Genomic DNA, 21,213 nt, shown 5'->3' with positions numbered 1-21,213 from the left:
TCTTTATCTATCTTCAGAAATATACCTCGATTATAAAAGTATGTCGCTACCGCTACTCCCAGCACAAAGGGCAAAACGTTGGCTTCAGAGGTAACGCGGACAATGGTGACTGCAGGTTATGTAGAACCTATGGGCTATTTAAATTATTTCAAATCACTTACGGCTCCTTCCATTAAAAGTTTCTATGTGCTTCGGCGTTCCCGGCACTTTACAAAAGGGTGGAAAATTGGGCGAGTTGGTACGGATCCATGTTACTGAGGCACCCCAAGGACGAAGACGGACAAGTAAAAAGATAGAACAAGCAGAAATGTAGGATGATAGAACAGAAAGACAGTAGAAAGTAGAAAGAATAAGAACAAAAATACAGAGCAGAGCACTTGCTCTGTCGTTATACGTCTCCGTGCTCGTCCTTGGGGTGCTTCAATAACATGGGTCCGGTACTTTATTTACCTTTTACTGTCTCCAGTGGGCCGCGGCACCGTTATTCCTTTGGTTGACGGAGGCCTTGGTTCGCTTGCAGCATGTTTTGTGCGATAAAAGGTGTGCGGATCGAGTTGTGGCTTTATGACGATGTAACAACAGTGATGCCGTACTTTCTTCAATATGTGTTCTGACGCGCCTGAGGTTATTGCGCAGCCCAACGTCGATTCCGGCTTTGTTCGCATGGAATAAAATGCCGGCCGTGATTGCCATTGAATGTGCCTGCAGTGCTAGAAAATTTCTTTCACGCTGTGGTGCTGGGATGAATGAAGCGGTGTAAATGCATTCGTATTTTGTCTCAACCTGCTGGCAGCGATGTAAAGCTGCAATTGCAACACACTTAGCGGTTTGCATAGCGTAACTCACTGTTCCTGCACGATGACTTCCATCAGGACGGCATCCGAACTATGGATGTCAATCAAATAATATATTATTGATTGGTAGAAGTACCATGTTGCCTCAGTAAATGCAGGCTGCGAATCAAATCGCGAGGGTCAGGATTTAAGTTTTCGCTCTTTGTTCAGTGTGGCCATGCACATACAGATAATGTGTTACTGTATAAAGCTACGCAAGCAAGCGGTGTCTTATTGAAGCGATTGTATACCTCTGTGAAGTGAACCACATATGCAAAAGCACCAATGCTATGCTCCCGCTACCCAACCGCAGGAATCTTCTCTTTCTTCCACTGCGCACTGCATTCGAGAAACACTTGAAATCGCCACACAAAGAGCGGATAAAGACATTCTGGACATGCAAATACAATCTTCCCGCCCATGCTGAGAAAGAGAAGATCAAAAGAACGGCTATGGCAGAGGTGACACTGGTCATGGCCCCCGCGACCTCCATAGGTCCATGACCATCTGTTTTGCTTTGAGTTTGTAGTCATCTTGCGCACATTTAAAATGAAAACTTACAAAACAGCCCACATTTCAAATTGTTCATCCACCGCCACTGCATTCTGGTCATGTCTTTTAAGGAAGAGCTTTTGTATAGATGTCTTAAAACGACCCACGCGCGGCACCATTCCCCGTGCAGATGCGGGTGAAGAAAAGCGAGGAAGCTGCGAGGCTAGGTCAGAGTTGTGTAGCCTTGGGTCAGTGCCCGTAGTGCGAAGGTATGGCGGTAGAATTGGGATCGCGTGGAACAACACAATTCGCTTCATATCGCACGTAGAAGAAAACTAGAAAAAAAGCATGACGCTGTGAAAGTTCATGTTGCTGCGGCTATACTCACTCGACGGCCAGTTTGAACTGCGCCTGGTACGTGCTCCATGCATTTGTGAAGTCGTACAGGCCGAGAGCTATTATTGTTTTTCTGTTCTTGTCGTTGCCTTGCATGCTTTTCAGTTTCTGCGAGGAAAGCAATTTGGAAACAGTTATGTAGCACTTTCTGCAACGGGATAGATAATTTACAGGCACCAATGCGAATGATCCGTAGGGGAATGCGTGAACATGTGTGCTCCGCTTTCATGACCTCACTGAATCGTGGCGCCCTCTTTTCGAAGTGGCACAAACATGCACGTGCGCCACCCTGTTTACATTGCGCAGAATTTTCATGAGGAAAAAATAGTCAAACAAAACCGAAAGTTCGAATTAGGCGGAAACAGCTGGCAGTCAGGTTACAAAAAGGATTTGTAGAACTAAGCTTGGTGAATTAATAAGCGAACTGCTGGGGCTAGATTACGCAACTGTGACAAATGCTGTCACAAGTTTTGACAGTGACGTCAAAATGACGTCACAATGAAACGTCACCACGTGACGCAACCAGGAATCAGCCAATTACAACAGGGCGGTGTCCCGAAAGCATTCAAGGGACCGTCTGCTTATTTTTTTGTAAAAAGAAATAAGAAATTAGCAACGATGAAAATACCTTTTATTTTATTTTGTCAAAACATTGTGTTTAAAGTTCGAAAATATTAAGCAAAACAAAAAGCGTTTGAAGTTGGGCTATTAAACTAGCTGGTGGGTAACTTTTGATGCCGCGTGGATGTGCTGACGGTAGTAAAAAGGCCGCTTTGCAAGAAAGCGGCTGTTTCACGCCGTGATATTGTTTTTTGCGCGGCGTCTGGAATCGATCTACTGTGCGGTTGACCTAAGTGTGCAGAAAAATTTCAACGAATGCAGAGAAGGCTACTTGACTACCGAGCGAACTTGAAAGTATCGCTTGGTAAAAATCGACGAAGACAACTTGTTGAACTCTTTGTTGTTCACCTCTTTCGATCGATGACAAAAATGCCAAAAGGTGAGGTGTTGTAGTACGTGACGAGTAATTGTTTCTTTCCCCTTGGGAAACAGAAGACGACCACGAAGTGCCATGTGCTAGGAAAGTAAAGTGCTTTGCCAGCATATGCACGTCTTATTTATATGTAGCTTTGTGTCACAGAGGTTGTGACGACACCAACCCCTTCTGCGCACTAGCTCTACAAATGGCCTCCAACACCCGCCGTACGCATTTGCTCACCGTCGGTTGTGCGAAGCAGACGTGCGCCTCACTACCAACGGCAGCCTGAAAGCCGCCCGTGGCAAAGAACCCCAGTGCACACAGCACCTGCCGCCGCGCCGACAGCGCACTTGCACGCAAACCTCCCAGTTCATCGGCGAGTTCGTCCCACAACCACTCCACAGTCTGCTTCTCCAGTCGAAAAAGGCGTCGAAACAGCTCTTCCGGCAAGTCAAACGCGTCTTCGTGCGCCCTCCTTCGCCGTTGATCGCGCCATCGCATCCGCCTCAGTCGTATCGCTGCGTACACCGCCGCCATTTTCTGTCACAAACTAAACGGTCTAACTGACAGCCTCAAAACTGTGACAAAAAACCCAAAAACTGCCTGCATAATTAGGTGTGCAACGTCATCACTTCTGTCATATCCGTGACGTCATCAGCAGCCGCCCATGACGCAAAAAAGCAATATGGCCGCTGGCCACAACCGACCAATAGGAGCGAGGCTTATTGACACCTTTGTGACAAGTTTTTGACAATTGTCCTAATTGACAGTTACGTAATCTAGCCCCTGGTTGGAATCAGCTATGCTTCCGGCAGGTACGGTTGTTCTGGCGCATGCATCTAGCGAAGACAGTAGCACTGGCACAGGCATATTTACAGACATTTCATGGCACCGGACGAGAGCCCAAATTGCACACAAACAGCTACATTGCTTTGCTTTTGTTTCGCACAAGTTTAGCTTCTTGGCTTCCGCCTCTGTTTTCAAGCATGTTTAGCTACTTGGCTGTGGTCGTCTTGTTTCGAGCACGTTTAGGTACTCGACATAGGCTCTGTTTCGTGCTCGTCTGGCCACTGGGATTCACCGCTTTACGAGCCAGCACTACCACTACCGACGCGATCGTGCCCATTCAGCTCGAATATCAACACGCTTTGGACTTTCCTGTAGGAATGGAGAATAAGCACTCCGCCGAAATGGCGAATCTACGAGCATCTCGTGGGATAGACTTTTCGGAAACATTCATCATGAACTGCGCTTCTCCGCACCTCGTCAACGCGGCAATGAATTCCCCAGCTCACTCCATGTGACTTTCGGAAGCCTCATGCGGCTGCTATTACGGGATAAGCTTCATCACAGTGTCTTGCGATACTCATATCCATCTCGTTCTGCCACCGCTCTAGTCTCTCCGTCTCCCCTGCCTACGCGACGAGCGAGCCGCCGGAGCCTCGGCAAGCCGGGCACCGCTTTCCCTCTTGTTTCATTCCTACCTTCCTCTCCACCCCCGAGGCTTGGCTCTCAGCCTTTCCTTCTCTCCACGTCCTTCTCCCTACGCCAGCTGCAGCTAAACCAGCTTTCCTTCTCCTACTAGACTGCGCGCTCAGCCGGTGCCATAGCAACCGGCAACGCTCGTCCCCGGCTTTCACTCTCCCGTCGACGGGAGAGCGAAACGTCTGCTTTTGTGCTCCCCAGGTGGCTTGTACCCGAGAAATGGCCCCCGAGACACTGCTGTGATCGCGTGGTGGAGCAGGCAGCGCGACATTCTAGAGGTTCGGGTAGCAGTAAAGCACTTGGGAGTAAAGCAGTAAACACGCCCAACGTCCCAGATTATCATGCCTGTAAGATCTAAACGCCACAGGGTGTATTAGAAAAGGATCATCCACGCCAGTAGTAACAAAATACGCGTGGCTGCCAATTTCAGCTAAGGGTACTGCTGGGTTTAGGAGCTGACAGCAGGGTCAGAAAGCAGGCTTATACTCTCTGTGACCAGAGTAAACAAGCTGTATCATTCTTTGCAACCTACTGTACTCCGTCTTGATATCATGGTGTCTGCTCCGCACTCAATAGAGTGGAAGCGAATGTGTCTTCGCCCGATCAGTGACGAGCTTTAGTGTGGGCGTTTAAAATCTTCCACTTGACTAACCGTGCCACACATCTGTCACACGAAGGAATCTAAAAGTCACTGAAAGGACAAAAAATTACAGGGGAAGGTGTGTCTTTTGAGGTTCACTTATGACCGACGAGTAATGATAACCGTGTAATTGTAAGAAAAGAAACCGAATACCGCAGGTGGCATTCAAGCCCACGACCTCCGCGTAGGGTGCACCATCAACTTCCAACGTCCGCCGTTATGGTCGAGGGAGATGTTGGCAAGAACTCTCAAGTTAGGCTACACTCAACACAAATGCAGGCGAAGGTGGAAGGATGAACAGTCGCAGCCTTACATCGGTTATAAAGTAAGATGCGGAGGCCGTGGTTCCGGATTTAAGCGGAAGCAGATCGTTGCCTCTTTTTTAATCCTCTAAGCTGTAATTCGTTTAAATAACTTTGGTCCCGTATTGTCATGCAATTGAGAAGTTCTCACAGACTAATTGGCTTTATTTTATGCGACTTATTCCCTCTTTCGACGCCGTTTCCTCAAAGTGTTGTGCGGTCTCATATTTGGCAACGTCACGTTTTTAGTTACGCGTCTTCGCATATTTTCCTTTCGCCACCACACTCCACATGCTCCCTCAGCGCCAGACATTATGGGCGCTAGGTCCGAGATCTCTACTCACCCACAGTTGTTAACTCACTGCTGATTTCCATGATTTCATTTCGTCAGCAGTCATTAAAGCATTGCTCAAGAGATAACACACCTTTATTTAGAACTGATAATCGAAGTAAAATGTTTTACTTTAGAGCCGCGTTTTTTTCTCTCGCCTATTTGAGAACGTGAAGGAGCAAATTTTAAGATTTGGTATACGCTTTATGAACGGAAAACATCGAGACGGTAAGTATCAGTCCGGGGACACCTGAAGGAAGATTCTCATCCGAGTGTATATGTATTAACCATGAAGGATATGAGTGGATTTTCTGCATATAACTTTGTGAGATGCGCTATAAGATGACCACTTTCGGTTCGGTTTACAAATCCGCCTTTCTTTTCCTCATCCAATCTCGAGCAACGCAAATTAACCGTCCTGCCGGTGAACAGTGTTCCGAAAGAGGGTACAGTTTTGCGTACTCACTTCTAGTACGTTTTTGGCCTTAGTTACGAGCCCGGCAAGTTTCGAGCTCTGTGTGGCTACCACTGTGAGCAGGCCGTAGTTTTTCATGTTGCTTGAGGCCAGAGCGTTCAACGCCTTGATCACATTCTGATTGTTCAGGAGTGGGACATCCACATATCTGAAAGTAAATACGGCACAGATTCAGAAGAGGTAATTGGTGTTCTAGTTCGTTTCCAGCCGTTTCGTTAATCTCATTTAGCGCAAAACACACACCAGACGAAAAAAAGGAACACACAGAAGGAAGCGTGGGCGCTATACTCATAACTAACTGATTTATTCAAGAAATGATGAACCTATTGCATGCTCGCTGACCTGCTCCGACGCCATCTTACAAGGGGTCTTGGAAATGAGCACACAGGAAGTTGCGAATGAAGGAAGTTGCAAGCAGGAAGTTGCGAATGAAGGAAGTTGCACGCAGGAAGTTGTGGATGAGATGCGAATGAAAATTTATCATCTATCGTAGAGATAAGGATAAAATAAGCCTCCACGTTTCGCGAGCGGTTTTGTCCCTAATTCTGCCCAGGTTTCTTACGCAGCGGAAAGGCGGTGCAGAATCGGTGCAGGCGAAGCAGTAGTCCACATACGAGTATATATGCTTTCGTCTTTTCTACAATAAATCAGTTGCGAGTAGCGCGCATGTTTCGTCTTGTGTGTTCCCTTCTTTTCTATGGTGCGTGTTTTGCGCCAAATGAGATGAATATAAAGGTACAAATTATCCCGCACCGCGTGTGATGAGCGGCAATAAATGCTAATTGTTTCACTGAACAGAGTGCGAAAAGGCGGCAGGGACGGCTCTAGCCAGGCACAGTCATAGGTTTGCAGGCAGCACACTCGGCGCCTTCGTAACATTGATGGTAACATGTGACATGGAGAACTTAGCATTCCGAAGCCCCACGTGTGTTATGAAAGACGCCGCAGTGAGACTCCGGATTAAGTTCAGCCAGACTAGGACTCTCAGCTTCCTGTGCGAAGCCGGTATTCGATCCCGCGACTGTGGGCTTCTCGCGAAGAGCCGTTCACCTTAGAAATTGTATGGCCGCCGTATGCAAGCTTCCCAGCTGGAGACGTACCATCGCGGATTTTCGAAAACTTTGCAGACTGATTCCACTGCTTTAAAGACCTGCGTAAATCATTTGTTTCTTTTAAATGCCCCCAGGGCCGAATGACCGAAATGCAAGTGGTTTCAAAGCAGAGTAAATACAAGAACATAGTGAAGAAATTAATACTGGAATAGTTAAATTGACTTCTTCAACACCCGATAGTAAGGTGTCCTCGGATGGCGGCTATTGTTGCGGCTTCCCCTCTGCTGATGACAGCGGCAGGAATGACTGAGGGCGCTGGTTCTGCAAGGGGAGGTCACCGACCTTAACTTTTAGTGCCATAAATACCGGAAGATTGGGATGCGGAGGATGATACGATCACCGAGAAAGGTTAATCGTGAACTATTTGGTCTAAGCCGGAAAATTTTTCTGCGAAACCAATCTCGAGGAGGCTGCAAACAAATTAGCATAGTGCAATGCAAAAAATTTTACGAAGCTCATTCCAGCAGAAATATATGTCCCTGTTTTCCTTATAGGCGTTCCATTCTTGGGCTGCAATTGAGGCCGCCACTAGGCGCGAACAGTCGATCAGTTTGTAATGCCTGAAGTGAATGAAAATTTGTGATGACCGGCGACTAATTTGGGGGGAGGGGGCGGGTCACACCCACCGGTGGCACGGATGGAACAGTCAGCATGTGCGCGGAGTACAGAGTAGCTCACCGGATGTCAAACGAGAGGCCGCCTTGGGTCTTGCTCTGCTTCTTGATCTCCGCCTGGAACACTTTCCAGCTGATTTCATTGTGGATACCGTGCACCCTGGTATATACCACGACGACGTCGACGTAGTACAGGAAATGGCACAGGCCGTCTGGCGGTATCATGAACGGAATCACGGCCCGCCATCCAACTGTGCAGACCAGCTCCTTGACGGAGACTGCGAGGTTACAGGAGAAAAGGAAGCCGTGAGTCAGCAAATGCTTCGAGCCGCCAAGAGCAACGAGAACAGCTCGTCTACTGAGGACCAATGATGATGATTATCGATTTTTATGGCGCAAGGGCATCTGTGGCCAACGAGTGCCATGGCACAACGTATCTACGTCTGCTCAAGACGGGATCAAAGACCCATCTCCTAAGCATTTCCCTCTAGATAAGACGAGCACCATGCCAGGGGAAAGCTTGTACCCATTGTATCCCCGGTGGGCACCCGGAGCCACTGGGGATCGAACCCCGCACCTCCCGCATGCGAGGCGGATGCTCAACCACTTGGCCACCGCTGAGGTACAGAGGACCAGCGGCGTAGGAACGCGATGTTCGGGATGGGCGGAACCCGGATGCCAGTTAGGGGGTGGGGATATGTCAAGCTCCGCACAGGAAGCTGAAAGCCCCAATTATAGAGTCAACATTTTGGATTTAGATGCGCTATTTTTGCTTGTTTTTTTTGTTCCTTTCGGCAATCGCACGCTGTACTGTTTTCGTGTTCTTTCATGTGAGCGAGTATTCCGCCACTTTTTGAGACAACGGGAAAAACGCGAGGCTGTGCTTTCCATTCTGGCAAAAAAGGTTGGATTGCAGCGCACGTTTGTTCGGAACATCGCATCACGAAGAAGCCAAGCTCTGTGAATGCAGATAGTGAACGTGAATCTTTTCCCTAGTGTTGCGCACTGATGGTATCCAGTATTCCCTCTTAACGGTAGATTGTGGCAGCGAAGCGGAGGCATTTTCGACAGATGCCAATGCGCCTAAGTGACGAAGGGTGTTGCGGTGACCAATCAACTGCAAGGCTGAGACGATTACTGACAAGCACTTGTTCGAATGTCATTTATCAAACGCAGCAAGTAAAGGGAATATGGGTTAGGATGGACAGTACTCGTAATTGTCATAGAATTCGCACCCGCGTAGCGGGCAACAGCGTGGTAATTTCTGATGGCGTGAAGAGATCAGCGTTACTGCCTTGTTTCTATTATATATATATATATATATATATATATATATATATATATATATATATATATATATATATATATATATATATATATATATATATATATATATATATATATATATATATATATATATATATATATATATATATATTAGGGGTGTGAGATGTCAAACTTTTCGAATCGAATACGAATAAATAGTTCGGAATATCGAATTGAATATCGAATATTCTAGGACAGACGCATTCAGCCACTACAAAACATTTATTTGAGCATTCAAGAACTTCACAGTTCCACTATCAATGAGTAAATGAACGAAAAATGTGTGTGCGGCTGCACAAAAACCATAAAAGTCCAGAACATTATTCTTAGAAGAGTAGAAATATCACAGAAAATGACTAGTACACAGCACTGATTAAGCCTATCTTGCCATAAGCACAAAAGTGAATTGCTGGGATGAACATTAAAGGTTGTCGTGAAGGAAAACCAGCTGCTCCACATGGTCAGGCAGAAGTCTTTCCCTTCTAGCTGAAACGACTTCTCCAGCCACAGAAAATGCCCTCTCACTTGGCACTGAAGTGGAGGGTATTGCGAGGTACTTCGTGCACAGCTTTGACAGACTAGGGTATCTGAAAGAACCCACGGTCCACCACCAGTCGCATGGGTCACTGTCTCGTTTCAACAATGCCTCCTCTGAGTAAGGAGCAAACTCCCATCCTGCAGCAGACACTGCTTTAGTTTCCACAGCATTCCTCACTAAATTGCCAAATGCATTCCAGACATTAGAAGACTGCTGTGCACAGAGTTCTGGCCTCTGTTTCTTAGCTTCTGGGTCAGGAGCACACAGGGACAGATTTTGTAACACTAAATCTTTTAGCCATATCATCTTTTCTTTGTGGGCTCTGAATATGGTGGATTTTAAGTGTCGGTCCAAAAACATGGCCAGGCATGCCTCCTTGTCCTCTGCATAAAGCTTGATCTGACCGAGCATGCCAGGGTTCTATGAAATTCAGTAGTACCAGTGAAGTGTGCCAGATAACGCAGTATTCCAAAAATGAGTGGTATTTGAGCTGAAAGTGGTGGATACGTTTCTGTACTGGCGATAACAGTGGCTTCAAAGAATGGCTTGAGCGTTTCTACATATTCAGAAGCCTCTTTCTATTCCTGTGAACTGAGCCCATCAATGCTGTTGTCTGAACTTGCAAGGTCCACAGTGACTGCCTCCTTTAGTTCCAAGAGACGAGACAGCATTAGGTACTGGCTGTTCCATCTAGCTTCTACGTCTTGCACCAGACGGAGAGGATCTTTGCCTGTTTTTTTTGTATTCTCTTAGCCTTTTTTGTGCCGATGAGCTGTGCTTATAGTGACCAACGATGTGTCTGGCCTTCTTGCACAGACGATCAATGGGTGGCGTACGAGATCTTGCGTCGTTAAGGGCTAGCTGCAGGGTGTGGGCGAAACACGATCGCTCAGTCCACGGGAGCCTCCTGACAGCGGCACGGATGTTGCGCCCATTATCTGTCACGATGTATGTTTCACAGTTGTCGGGCATCCCCCACTCGCTGCACATCGCGCCCAGCATAGCTGCGATGTTTTCAGCACGGTGACTGTCATTCATATGACGCGTGTTAAGCGTGAACCGCTGTATTTGAAAATTAGGAGCTAGGAGATGGCAAGTGACGCTTACGTAGCTTTCGTTCGCTCACGATCTCCACATGTTGCTGGTAAAGGCAACAGCTGCAGTTCCGCCTTCAAAAGCGTTGCTGAGTGAGTGAGTGAAAACATTTATTGATCCATTCAAGAGATTCACGGATTCGAAAGCTCCGTCGTCTTCGTTCTTGGCGCTGGCGATCAGAGTCTTCTCTTCAGCATGGGTGGGCCCCTATTCCAGGGCTCCACTGAGCCGTGCTGCATCGCCCGCGTGCCTCACTAAGGCCCGTTGGGCCGTGAGCTCGCTGCTGGTGAGACGGCTCTCCCATTGCTCCGCACTCGGGTGTTCGTGTTTGTGGAATGCTTTGTTGCGTTCGCACTCCCAAGTAATGCGATGAAGTGTGAGTGTGGCTCCGCACCACGGGCAGGTGGCCCTGTATTGTGATGGGAACATTTTGTTGAGTGTGTGTAGGTTGGAGAAGGTGTTTGTCTGTAGTCTACGCCAGATGGTGGCCTCCTCCTTTGACAGAGCTTTGTGTGGTGGTGGATATTTGATTCTGATCCCCCTGTGTAATTAAAAGTTCTGCGTATCCCCCCTCGCAGGCTTGCAGATGGAACTCCGGGGCGTTAGACTGTCCTGCTCGGATTGCTTCGCCTCGAGCTAGGCTGTCTGCCCTTTCGTTTCCTTCGTATCCCCGCGTGGCCTGGGATCCAAATCGGATTGTGTCTGGGTTTGTTTAGCTCGGTAGGGGCTACCCCGCTGAGTATCCTGAGGGCCGTTTTGCTAATTCTGCCCTTCGTGTAGTTTTTGCACGTTTCTTTCGAATCTGTTAGAATATCTGTTAGAATTAGGGGGAGGCCGGTCCTATAGCCTTCTGCTGCCGCCAGCACGACGGCAATTTCCTCGGCCTCCGCTGCGCCAGCGACTTTCGCCGTGGCGCTCGTCACTAGGTTTCCTTCGTTGTCTACTACCACCATTGCGGCTGCATGTTCTGCTCCGCATGGATAGACGGCAGCGTCTGTGTAGACAGTGTTGTCTTTTGGGGCTAGCGTTCGTTCGACGTATTCTGCCCCAGCCTTGCGCCGGTTTGCGTGGAGATTAGGGTCCATGTTCTTTGGCATAGGCCCTATGTTAAAGGATCTTCTGAGCTGGTCCGGAACCTCCGCGTATCTATCGATTAGTCCGCGCGTGTCCCGACCCAGCCTTTTCAGGAGCGCCTGTCCTGCGGGGGTGCCTCCGAGTCTGATGATCTGTGCACCCAGCAGCGCTTCCGCGAGTTCGCTGAAGGTGTTGCTGACGCCCAACTACAGGAGTTTCTCGTTGGACGTGTTTCTGGGTAGGTGGAGGGCTGTCTTGTAAGCCTTTCTGAGGATGGTGTCGGCTAGCTCTCTTTCCGCCTTGGTGGTTGCGTGGTACGGTAGGGAGTACGTTACACGGCTGACGATGAGGCTGTTGACGAGTTTGAGGGTGTCTTCCTCTCTCATTCCTAGTCTTTTCTGGGAGAATCGGTTGATCGTGCGGCCCACCTGTTCCGCTGCCTTGCTTAGCAGGCTGATGGTGTGGCTGCACTTGCGGCTGCTTTGCAGCCACATTCCCAAAATTCTAATCATGTTCTTCTCGGGGATGTGTTGTCCCTCGAGGGTGACTTCTAGTGTTGCCTGGGTGGGATGTTTGCCAATTCTGAGGAGTTCCGATTTTTCCGTCGAGCATCGTAGGCCTCGTTATTTGGTGTAGATTTCCACGCAGGTGGCAGCCTCTTGCAGTCTCTCTTGCTTCTCACCGAGTGATCCCTGAGTGGTCCAGATTATGACGTCGTCGGCGTACATCGCGTGCTGGATACCTTGGATCTTCTTTAGTCTGTTTGCTAAGCCGATCATTGCCACGTTGAAGAGGACGGGCGATATGACGGATCCTTGGGGTGTGCCTTTGCAGGGGGTGTGAAAGACGTCGCTTCTCAGCTCGCCCAGGCCCACTGTTGCTGTTCTGTTGCTTAGGAAGTCCCTGATGTAGTCGTGGGTTCTCTTCCCACAGTTGGTATTGTTTATGCCCTCCATGACGGCCGCGTGGCTGACGTTGTCAAATGCCCCTTTTATGTGGAGGGCCATGACCACAATTTCGCCCGCTTTTGGCATCGTCTCGAGCACTTCCTCGTTGAGTTGGAGTAGCACGTCTTGTGTAGAGAGGTTGGCCCTGAATCCAAACATACTGTCCGGGTACAGTTGCTCTTTCTCCAGGTAAGATTGAATTCGTCTGGTGATTACTTTCTCGTAGAGTTTTCCCAGGCACGACGTGAGGGATATCGGCCTGAGGTTCTCTATTTGTAGCGTCTTGCCTGGCTTTGGAATCATTACGACGACGGCATGTTTCCATTCCGCCGGAACTGTTCCTTCTTGCCAGAGTGTGTTGAGGTATTTGGTTAGTTGGTCGATTGCATCGTCGCTGATATTTCGGATCAGAGAGTTCCGGATCTTGTCCGCTCCTGCTGCCGTGTTTTTCGTTGCCGATCTGATCGCTTCTACTACTTCTTCCCTCGTGATGGGTCTGTCCATAGTGGGGTAGCCTTCCCCGCGGTATTCTTCTTTGTAGTTTTCGACCTGATCTCTGCCGTAGCATTTGATCTTGACTTCTTCTAATAGTTGTTCGTCCGTCCCTTGGTACTGGTGGGCTAGCCGCTGTATAGCCTTGCTGCCTTCTGACTTGTTTTTGCTCGGATCCAAGAGAGCTTCGAGGATCTGCCACGTCCTAGCTGTGCTGAGGGTGCCGCTCAGCGAATTGCTGAATTGCTGCCATCCCTGTCTGGCCAGCTGGTTCGCGTACTCCTCCGTCTGCCTGGTGATGTCCGCAATTTTCTTTTTGAGTTTTCTGTTGAGTTTCTGTCTTTTCCACTGCTTGGTGAGTCCGCGTCTTGCTTCCCATAGCTTGAGGACCCGTTTGTCCACCTCGGGTGTTTGCTCTGTTCTGTCGACTTCTTTAGTGTAAAGGTCCTGGATTTGCCTTAGTTGCTGGCTCCAGTCCTCTGCTGAGCTGATGGTGTTTCCCTCGAGCTGTCTGCAGTGCGCTCTGAAGGCGTCCCAATCTGTCAGCCGGGCCGTGCCAATCTTCCTCCGGACGTTTTCCGCCGTGACGCTGATTCTTAGGATGTGATGGTCGCTGCCAAGGTTGTCGAGCAGGTTCTCCCACTCCGCATTCTTGGCGCCCCTTACAAAGCTTAGGTCAGGACACGTGTCTGGACTCACGCTATTTCCCTGTCTAGTTGGTTGGATTTCGTCGGTTAGCAGCTCGCAACCCGCGTTTTCTGCCGCCGTGCATATGCCGCGTCCCTTTTTGTCCTCGTTAGGGGAGCCCCACCTTGGACTCTTGGCGTTGAAATCGCCTGCTATCACTAGGGTGTTTTGTCCCGCCATCTTTTTTGCCTCCGCGAAGAGCCTAATGAAGTCTCCTTTGGTTTGCTTAGGCGGGCTGTATAGGTTAATGATAAAGGTGCTTTTAGCTTTCCTTTTCTTTTTGGGTATTATTTCCGTAATTACGTGTTCGATCTGGGTGTCCTCAATTGCTTTGTGTGTTATGGCTACTACTTGGTTACTTATAAGGGTTGCCGTACGGCCGCTCTCCTGATATGTGTAGCCCCTGAGTGTAGGGGTGGTGTTAGTTTCTTGTAACATGATTACGTCTGGTGGGGTTGTTTTGGTGTGAATAAACTGCTGTAGAAGGCCCTGCTTACACTTGTACCCCCTACAGTTCATCTGCCAAATTTCAAAACCTTAGGCGCGAGCTCCAGCAGAGTCGCAGAGAATCGAACGAGCTGAAAAGACAGCTCAACGAGCTCATTACAGAAAAACAAGAGGTTAGAAGAAGCTGCTCGCCAATTAGAACACCAACCCCTCCTCCTATGGAGACGCAACGAAACAACAGTGAGGGGAGCAATCCCAACGACAAAATAGTAAACTTCATGACTCAAATATTTGAGCGAATGCAGCAAATGCAAAACGAAATACAACAGACTCAACAAACGTTTGCCTTGCAAGAGTAGAGCTTCAGAAATTACATTAAGAACCAAAACACCCAAAGAACCAATAACGACGCTAGAGACAGACTATTTAACTAACGTAGGTTCGGCACAGACACCCCAAGCACACCCAACAATAACCAAACATGGCAGAACGCAAACAACAACAATTAGAAATTTGGCAGTGGAATTGTAGGGGGTACAAGCGGTGCTGAGCTCTATTTTCACCTTGTTCGGCGTATCGTCATACATGCGCGGAACAAGCACCCGCGAAAGTGTACAGCGCGACGGTAGGCGATAGTGTGAAACAACAGCTGCCAACCGCTCTTTAAACCCGCGCTCTTCAACGACGCTGTAGGGCTGCAAATGAAGCGCCACCATGGCAGCGACCTTGCTGTTTAGTGCTTGCGTCATCTTTTCTGAAAGCGGCTCTGTCGGGCGCACAAAGTAGGTCATGGTCGGCTGATCTTTCTCCGGCCCACCTGCAGCCATCTTTCGAGACTCTTTCATCTGGGCCGCATGCAGCTTCAAATGCTTGGCAAGCGGCGTTGTCGTGCCTGAAGGCGTTCGAAGCACTTTGCTGCACGTGGTGCACACCGCCGTCGATGGCGATGTCTTCACAAAGTATTTCCATACGGCGCTCTTTCCTTTTCAGTGTCCACAACCTTGGTTCGCCATGGCACGAATCAGTCGGACGCGCCGTCGCAGGTATAGCCACTAAGAAGCTCACCAGCACAATCAGCTACGGCATGGCCCGACGTTACGCATGGCTCTGAGCGCCGTCATGTTGCTATGTCGATGTCGATAGGACTTGCGGACTGAAACGAACGACGGTGCTCGCAGTAAAATATTCGGCTAAATACGAATATTCGCGTCGGATCGATTACTCGAAACAACACGAATACTTGGTTTTCGAATCGAATACGAATACTAAATATATAATGTTCGATTATATTCGAAAGTTCCGAATATTCACTGTGCACACAACCAAATTACTGCATGTCGTGGCATCTACGATTCTCGCTATGTTGTCGTGTTACAACATATATTGTAGGGTTGATTTCTGCACGCAACACAGTTTATAAAATTCCAAACAACTTATCGAAACAGTTTCATTAACTGTCAGCATTATTTTGCACGATACCATGTTTGTATTGGCTGCCAAGCCGTATAGTCTGACGGCATATGTGAAAATGCGAGAGTATGGCACCCATTGTTTGGAACTATGGTGCTGAAAAAAAATACACCAAATTTGCCTGCTGCATTTGCGAATTCTGGGAACACAAGGAGATGTGCCAGGGGGGCATGCCCGTAGTCAAAGCGGTCGTGCTGGTGCTGAAACAACTCCCGCTCACCGAAATTTCAGATACACACTTCAAAATCGGTAGTTTTCATGAAACAACATTCGAATTGAAGGGTGACAAAAGACATACGGGCCCCGTGTGCCAAGAGGATGAGGGCGTGGCCTAGTGAGGGCGTGGCCACTGCGCCACTCGGCGACGCAGTGGCCGCGTCGAGGCTGCGATGACTATGCGCATGCGCGTCTTATATTAGTCCGCTTGCCTGTCTGATAGCTCGTTTCGCGTGACCGGCTGTTGTTTCCGAGCTTGGCCGCGGGAAGCCGCTTTTCGCCGCTCGTCAGCCGCCTGATGGCCGCCGATCTCGGCCCGGCGACTGCCATGACTACGCCATGTGCGGCGCATTTATATCCTGCTGCTTTCTTAAAGGAGATAAATAAAGCACTGTCCTTTTTTTTCTTTTTTCTAGTGATTTGTAACTTCCCGCCTACTGTAGATGACGGCTGTGCGCTACTGCCCGCTGCCCGTCAAAACCGCTTCTTGATGCCCCTCAACAGCCACCGTCAACGTGCATCGTAAGCACTTCATAAATATTGCGCCGCCGTAAGGTGTGAAGAAACGAAGGTATTCATAGGCAACATATTTATTGCAGTGCAACAAAATACCAATGACAGAAAACAAAAACGGTCCAGGCGGCAATGGAAAGACCACTTTCGAATGCAGGATCCTCCATTAGCAGTAACCAGGCTTGCCAAACGAAGCGTCATAGACTCATTGCGTTTTTGTTTACGTACAATTTTTTCTTTTGTGGCAATAAATTTGCTGCCCAAGAATTCTTTCGGTGCTTTAAATTTCCTGGCGGCACAAAAGTTAAGTTGCACGGTAATGCTCGCCGTTGAGGGGCACGGACTGAATCGCTCCCTCAAAAAGCAGTTTTGATACAGCGCACTGTTTGCAAAAACCTAGCCTCTTTCGCAGGCAAGAAGTGGCGAATGATTAGCAAAAAGAAAAAAAGGACAGCGCTTTAATTATCTCCTTAAAAAAGCAACAGGATATAAATGCGACGGGCGCCGGGAATGCGCGCCGTCATGGCATGCAGTCACCGTGCCGGGTACGGCGGCCATCAGGCGGCTGACGAGCGGCGAAAAGCGGCCTCCCGCGGCCAAGCTCAGAAAAAGAGCTGATCACGCGAAACGAGCTATCAGACAGGAAAGCGGACGAGTATAGGACGCGCATGCGCCTAGTCATCGTCCAGCGCAGCCCGACGCGGCCACTGCGCCGCAGAGTGGCGCAGAGGCAGCTTAAAAACGCCGCTCCGGCATCTCGCAAAATTTTGTCCATGACTGTACATGATCTCGCTCCCCGTCTTGTCAGTGTCCTTCATTTCTTCTTGGTTCGTACCGCAATGTGTAATGTGTAGCGCGTAATAAGACGACCTATAAGTCATTAGGGAGGACCCAGTTGAAAAAAAAATCATCATATGCCGGGCCGGAACCAGCCCGACAATGGGGACTCTTCTCACAAGGCCGACCGGCTCCCGTAGACGCCGTTGCGTCTGCTTGTTGACGCGTCGGCTCCTACAACGCGACAAGTCCCGCACTTGTGCGACAACATAGGGGCTCAACGTCTTTGCACCAGAAACGCCTCGCCGAGCTAGATGGTGTCCTCTACGGGGTGCACATATATGCGAGAGAAGTACTGCTGGTGTAGGAACACCTCCAGTTTGCTGACGTCAGTTGCGGCCGCCAGTTACTTGTTGGTGACGTCACATCTGTTGTAGTTACATAATTGACCAAGTAACAATCAGGGTGTTTTAGGACACTGCCGGGTTTTCCTACGAGTGAGGCTTCCAATGTTATCGTGGTAACATCCCCAGTCGAGTCTCTGCTACCGCTGTTTTACCCTGAGGTGCGTCCCAAAAATGAAGCCCTGCGGCGCCATCTAGGAAAAAAAAAAAAATGTGCTAAGAATCCCTGCGGCGCCATAAGAAAAAATCAAAGTGCTAAGAATATTGGGGCGATAAAACTTCCTCCGGGACCATTCCGAAAGTGTTAAGCCCGTTAAGTCGTATGTTCCTTGAGAAACGAAATGACGCAGATAAAGGTTTTAAATGTTCAAAATCATTCATCATTCAATCGCCACAGTTAAGCAGACCGGACAAGGGTAGGGAAATGAGGGACTTGTTACAACAATCATAGAAAGGAAGCCAACAGTCACTGGTACCAAGTAAATTATAAGTAATTGCTATTCTGTAATAAATCAATGATTTTTATGTAAACATTCGTAGCTCTAATAGTTACACAATAATTGACAACATAAAATAAAAAAACACTCTTTTAACTATTCCTAAGTTTGAATGATTTGCTTTCCGCCATATTTAACAGGCCATATAATTTGTAGTCGCTGCTTCAAAGGAACCGCTACTATTCCGGCAAGGCTTAAAACAGCTTGACAAAGAAAATATGCATCGGCTGCTTCATGATGCCTGACTGATGTTCGCACTCACTAGCTTTCTCTGAGGAAAGCTTACTACAACGAAAGTATTGATTTTTACTGAGACGTAGTGGTGCCTTTTAAACAGTTCCCAGGCGCTTAGAAAGAATTCGCAGGCACACTGCCCAACTGGTAGTAGAGGATGGGTATTTATCCAGCAGTTTGACATTTACATACCCTTTACCGCGATAGGACAACTGTAAGCAAGGCAGGCAGGCATACAGTTGAGGAGCAAAGGAGATCATATTCTGGGCGTGTTGAAGACGCATGCAAGAGCTTACATGGGGCTTTTGTTGTCGTCGTCGTCTTTGTGGTTGTAGCTTTCGGGGGAGCAGGAGGCGGAGGGAAGGGAGTATGAGGCGCAGGTCCTGGTGTGCCGGCAGTTGGAGGTGCCTCATCAGTTGGACCCCCTGTATCTGTTGCATCGGCATCATCCCCTCCCTTTCCCTCAGTAGTTTTCCCATTAGTAGCCTCAGTCTCTTTTGTGTTCCTGAAAGGCAAAAAAAAAAGAGCAGTCCTCGCATTACACATCAGCTGAGCGTAAAATACAGCCGACGCCGAGCAGCACCGCACATTCACACCACAGAAATACTGCAGCTGCTGCACAGAGAAGGGAGACTGCTCCTGAGGTGCAACTCAACGAGGGCCTTTGCGAACCACTTCTGAGAAAAGACGCTCCGGTAAGCACTCTTGACGTAAAGCCATCGGATACACAGTCCATGTAACATTCGTAAATTAACTAAATTTTGCTAGTAAAAGTTGACTTGAAGTGTGAAGACACGGAGCACCTTTTACTAAAGTTCCAATGTCATCTCCATATTAAACCTCAGCTAATTGGAGGTTTGTAGCTTTCCAAGCTTAGTCAACTCCAAAAGCCTTGTCAGGCGCTTCAGAAAAGCTGTGTGTAGTGTGTCAGTCTCTGAAGATCCCAGAAAAAGGTGTTCAGAAGGAAACCCCACACTTGTCAGCTGCCATATATATGGTTTATGTACTGTGTACAGATACAAAATGTACAGCTCAGTGGCACCATTTTCTTGTCCCTTCTAAAACCTTGCTACTGACCGCAAACTGTTGTCCCTTAAAGGAATGTTTGGACACTAGCTGTATTCATGGTAATGTATACGGTAACGCGCTGTTTGATGAGTACTCTTTCATGCGTGATATGATGGGCAATTTTTGTATGCGATTCGCGCTTGTTAAGTCACCATGACGGGCCGCCTATATCATTGGTGTTTCAGTTCGTTGGCCGTTCTGCATTCGCCGTAGGGCCAGTTGAGTGACCTTGCGAACAGCTGTAGCAATGCGCTCTAGTAAGCTGAAACGTAAGGTGACTGATCCCAAGGACGTCGGAAATTTGGAAAATCTCAGATGGTACGCACTCTTGAGCGCACCATTTAATGCAAAGCATCTCGATGTTACCTCGTAATCATTCTCGTTTTTCACAAGCAAGGCTGCTTGGCTTTAGCGTTCTACTGATTCTGGTCAATGCCGCGTTTTGTTGGAAGCGAAACGCAACTGCTCCTGTGTGCCAAGATATTTGCGGCTATTAAACAACCGCTGAACAGCGCAATTAACAAACAGCCCTCCAGTACGTGTTGGTTGAAGCCCACTACTTCCTTTGGCATGCATAAGCGTTGATCAGATAGATGTATGTGCAATTCTTTCGGCATATACGAAGTAGATTATGACGGCCGAACCATGCAGTGCTAGAAAGGACACGTTGGAGGAATTGAACTAAGCCCAGAAAATCTAATTTCTGAATTTCCTTCCCAAAGTAGCAGCGCTCACGGAAACCAGGGGTTCATTTTCTAACGATCCATTTCATTTCAGATTCCCTCGGTTCCCTGCCATCGGCCTCTGCTTCATGTCCCGTATGCCGCTGGAGAAGACGTCACGCTAATGAAAAAAGAAACACACCCATAATGCCACTTACTTGCCTAAACCCTTCCTGCACACTTTCCGCACCCTTTCCGCACTCTTGCCGCAACTTTACCGCATCCTTGACCCATTGGTCGAACGTCACCGATGGTGACGAGTGGCGGAGGCACAGAGACGCGTATGGCATGTCTTACGAGCTAATATAGTACCTAGAAAGAAACTGCGCGTCGGTTGAGCAGCAGCGTGTCTGTGCGACTATGTCAGACTGAAAGCGTCGACACGAAGGTGGCTATAGCGGCGTCACCTCGGCCAGGCCGACGGTGTCTCCGGATGTGCCATTCATTCCCCACCTGCTGTTCATGTCGTCGATTCTACGCCACAACCAAAGTGGAACCTTAAGACAATACGGCGCTGAAGTTGCTATAAGCTAAAGACGGCAAAGAAAGTCACGTCAATTCCGACAGCCATGTTTATGTGTATTGTGCGTTGACGTCATGAGGCGTATAGTGCAATGATCCTTTAGGTTGCTGTTTAGTTCGGTCGACGTGCCAGTTGTGACCATAATGACGTGATGGGTATGAGTAAATGACAAATTAGATTCGCAACCAGTGCCATCGCCTCTTCGCCGCTACGAAACCTACTGCCAAAGAACAGGAATTATGCTGCGCCAATTCGTTGCACATGCACCGCAGTTTGTTTTCCGAGACAGATTTAGTGCCGATAGACTCCGTCATGGGTGTTAAACTCGCGTGCTGCTCCCTAGTTCTTAACCGTGCGGCGCGGGCGTGGGACGCGTTCCTGCTGACAGGCATGAAGTCGACCCCCCTTGGCTAGCCTCTGGCTATGGATCTGAAAAATAATTTATACTTTGCGGAAAATTCGAAGATGTACGTTAGCAAGTGCGAAAGTGAACTGTATGTATGTCGCGAAACTAGAACTGAGCC

General features: G+C 48.5%; 1 protein-coding gene across 1 annotated transcript; it reads right to left on the bottom strand.

Moving 5' to 3' along the window:
- Positions 1-1,709: 1,709 nt before the first annotated feature.
- Positions 1,710-20,456, bottom strand: LOC144134352 (uncharacterized). The gene is made up of 5 exons (XM_077667282.1): positions 20,329-20,456; positions 18,673-18,881; positions 7,724-7,937; positions 5,925-6,081; positions 1,710-1,829 (listed from the first exon to the last, which is right to left on the bottom strand). Exons 1-5 carry the CDS (start codon positions 20,454-20,456, stop codon positions 1,710-1,712), a joined length of 828 nt encoding a protein of 275 aa, XP_077523408.1.
- Positions 20,457-21,213: the final 757 nt, after the last annotated feature.

This window comes from Amblyomma americanum, chromosome 5 (genome assembly GCF_052857255.1).
Source record: "Amblyomma americanum isolate KBUSLIRL-KWMA chromosome 5, ASM5285725v1, whole genome shotgun sequence".
Taxonomy (NCBI): domain Eukaryota; kingdom Metazoa; phylum Arthropoda; class Arachnida; order Ixodida; family Ixodidae; genus Amblyomma; species Amblyomma americanum.
The sequence above is the reverse complement of the archived record's forward strand: the minus strand, read 5'-3'. Positions and strand labels throughout refer to the sequence as shown.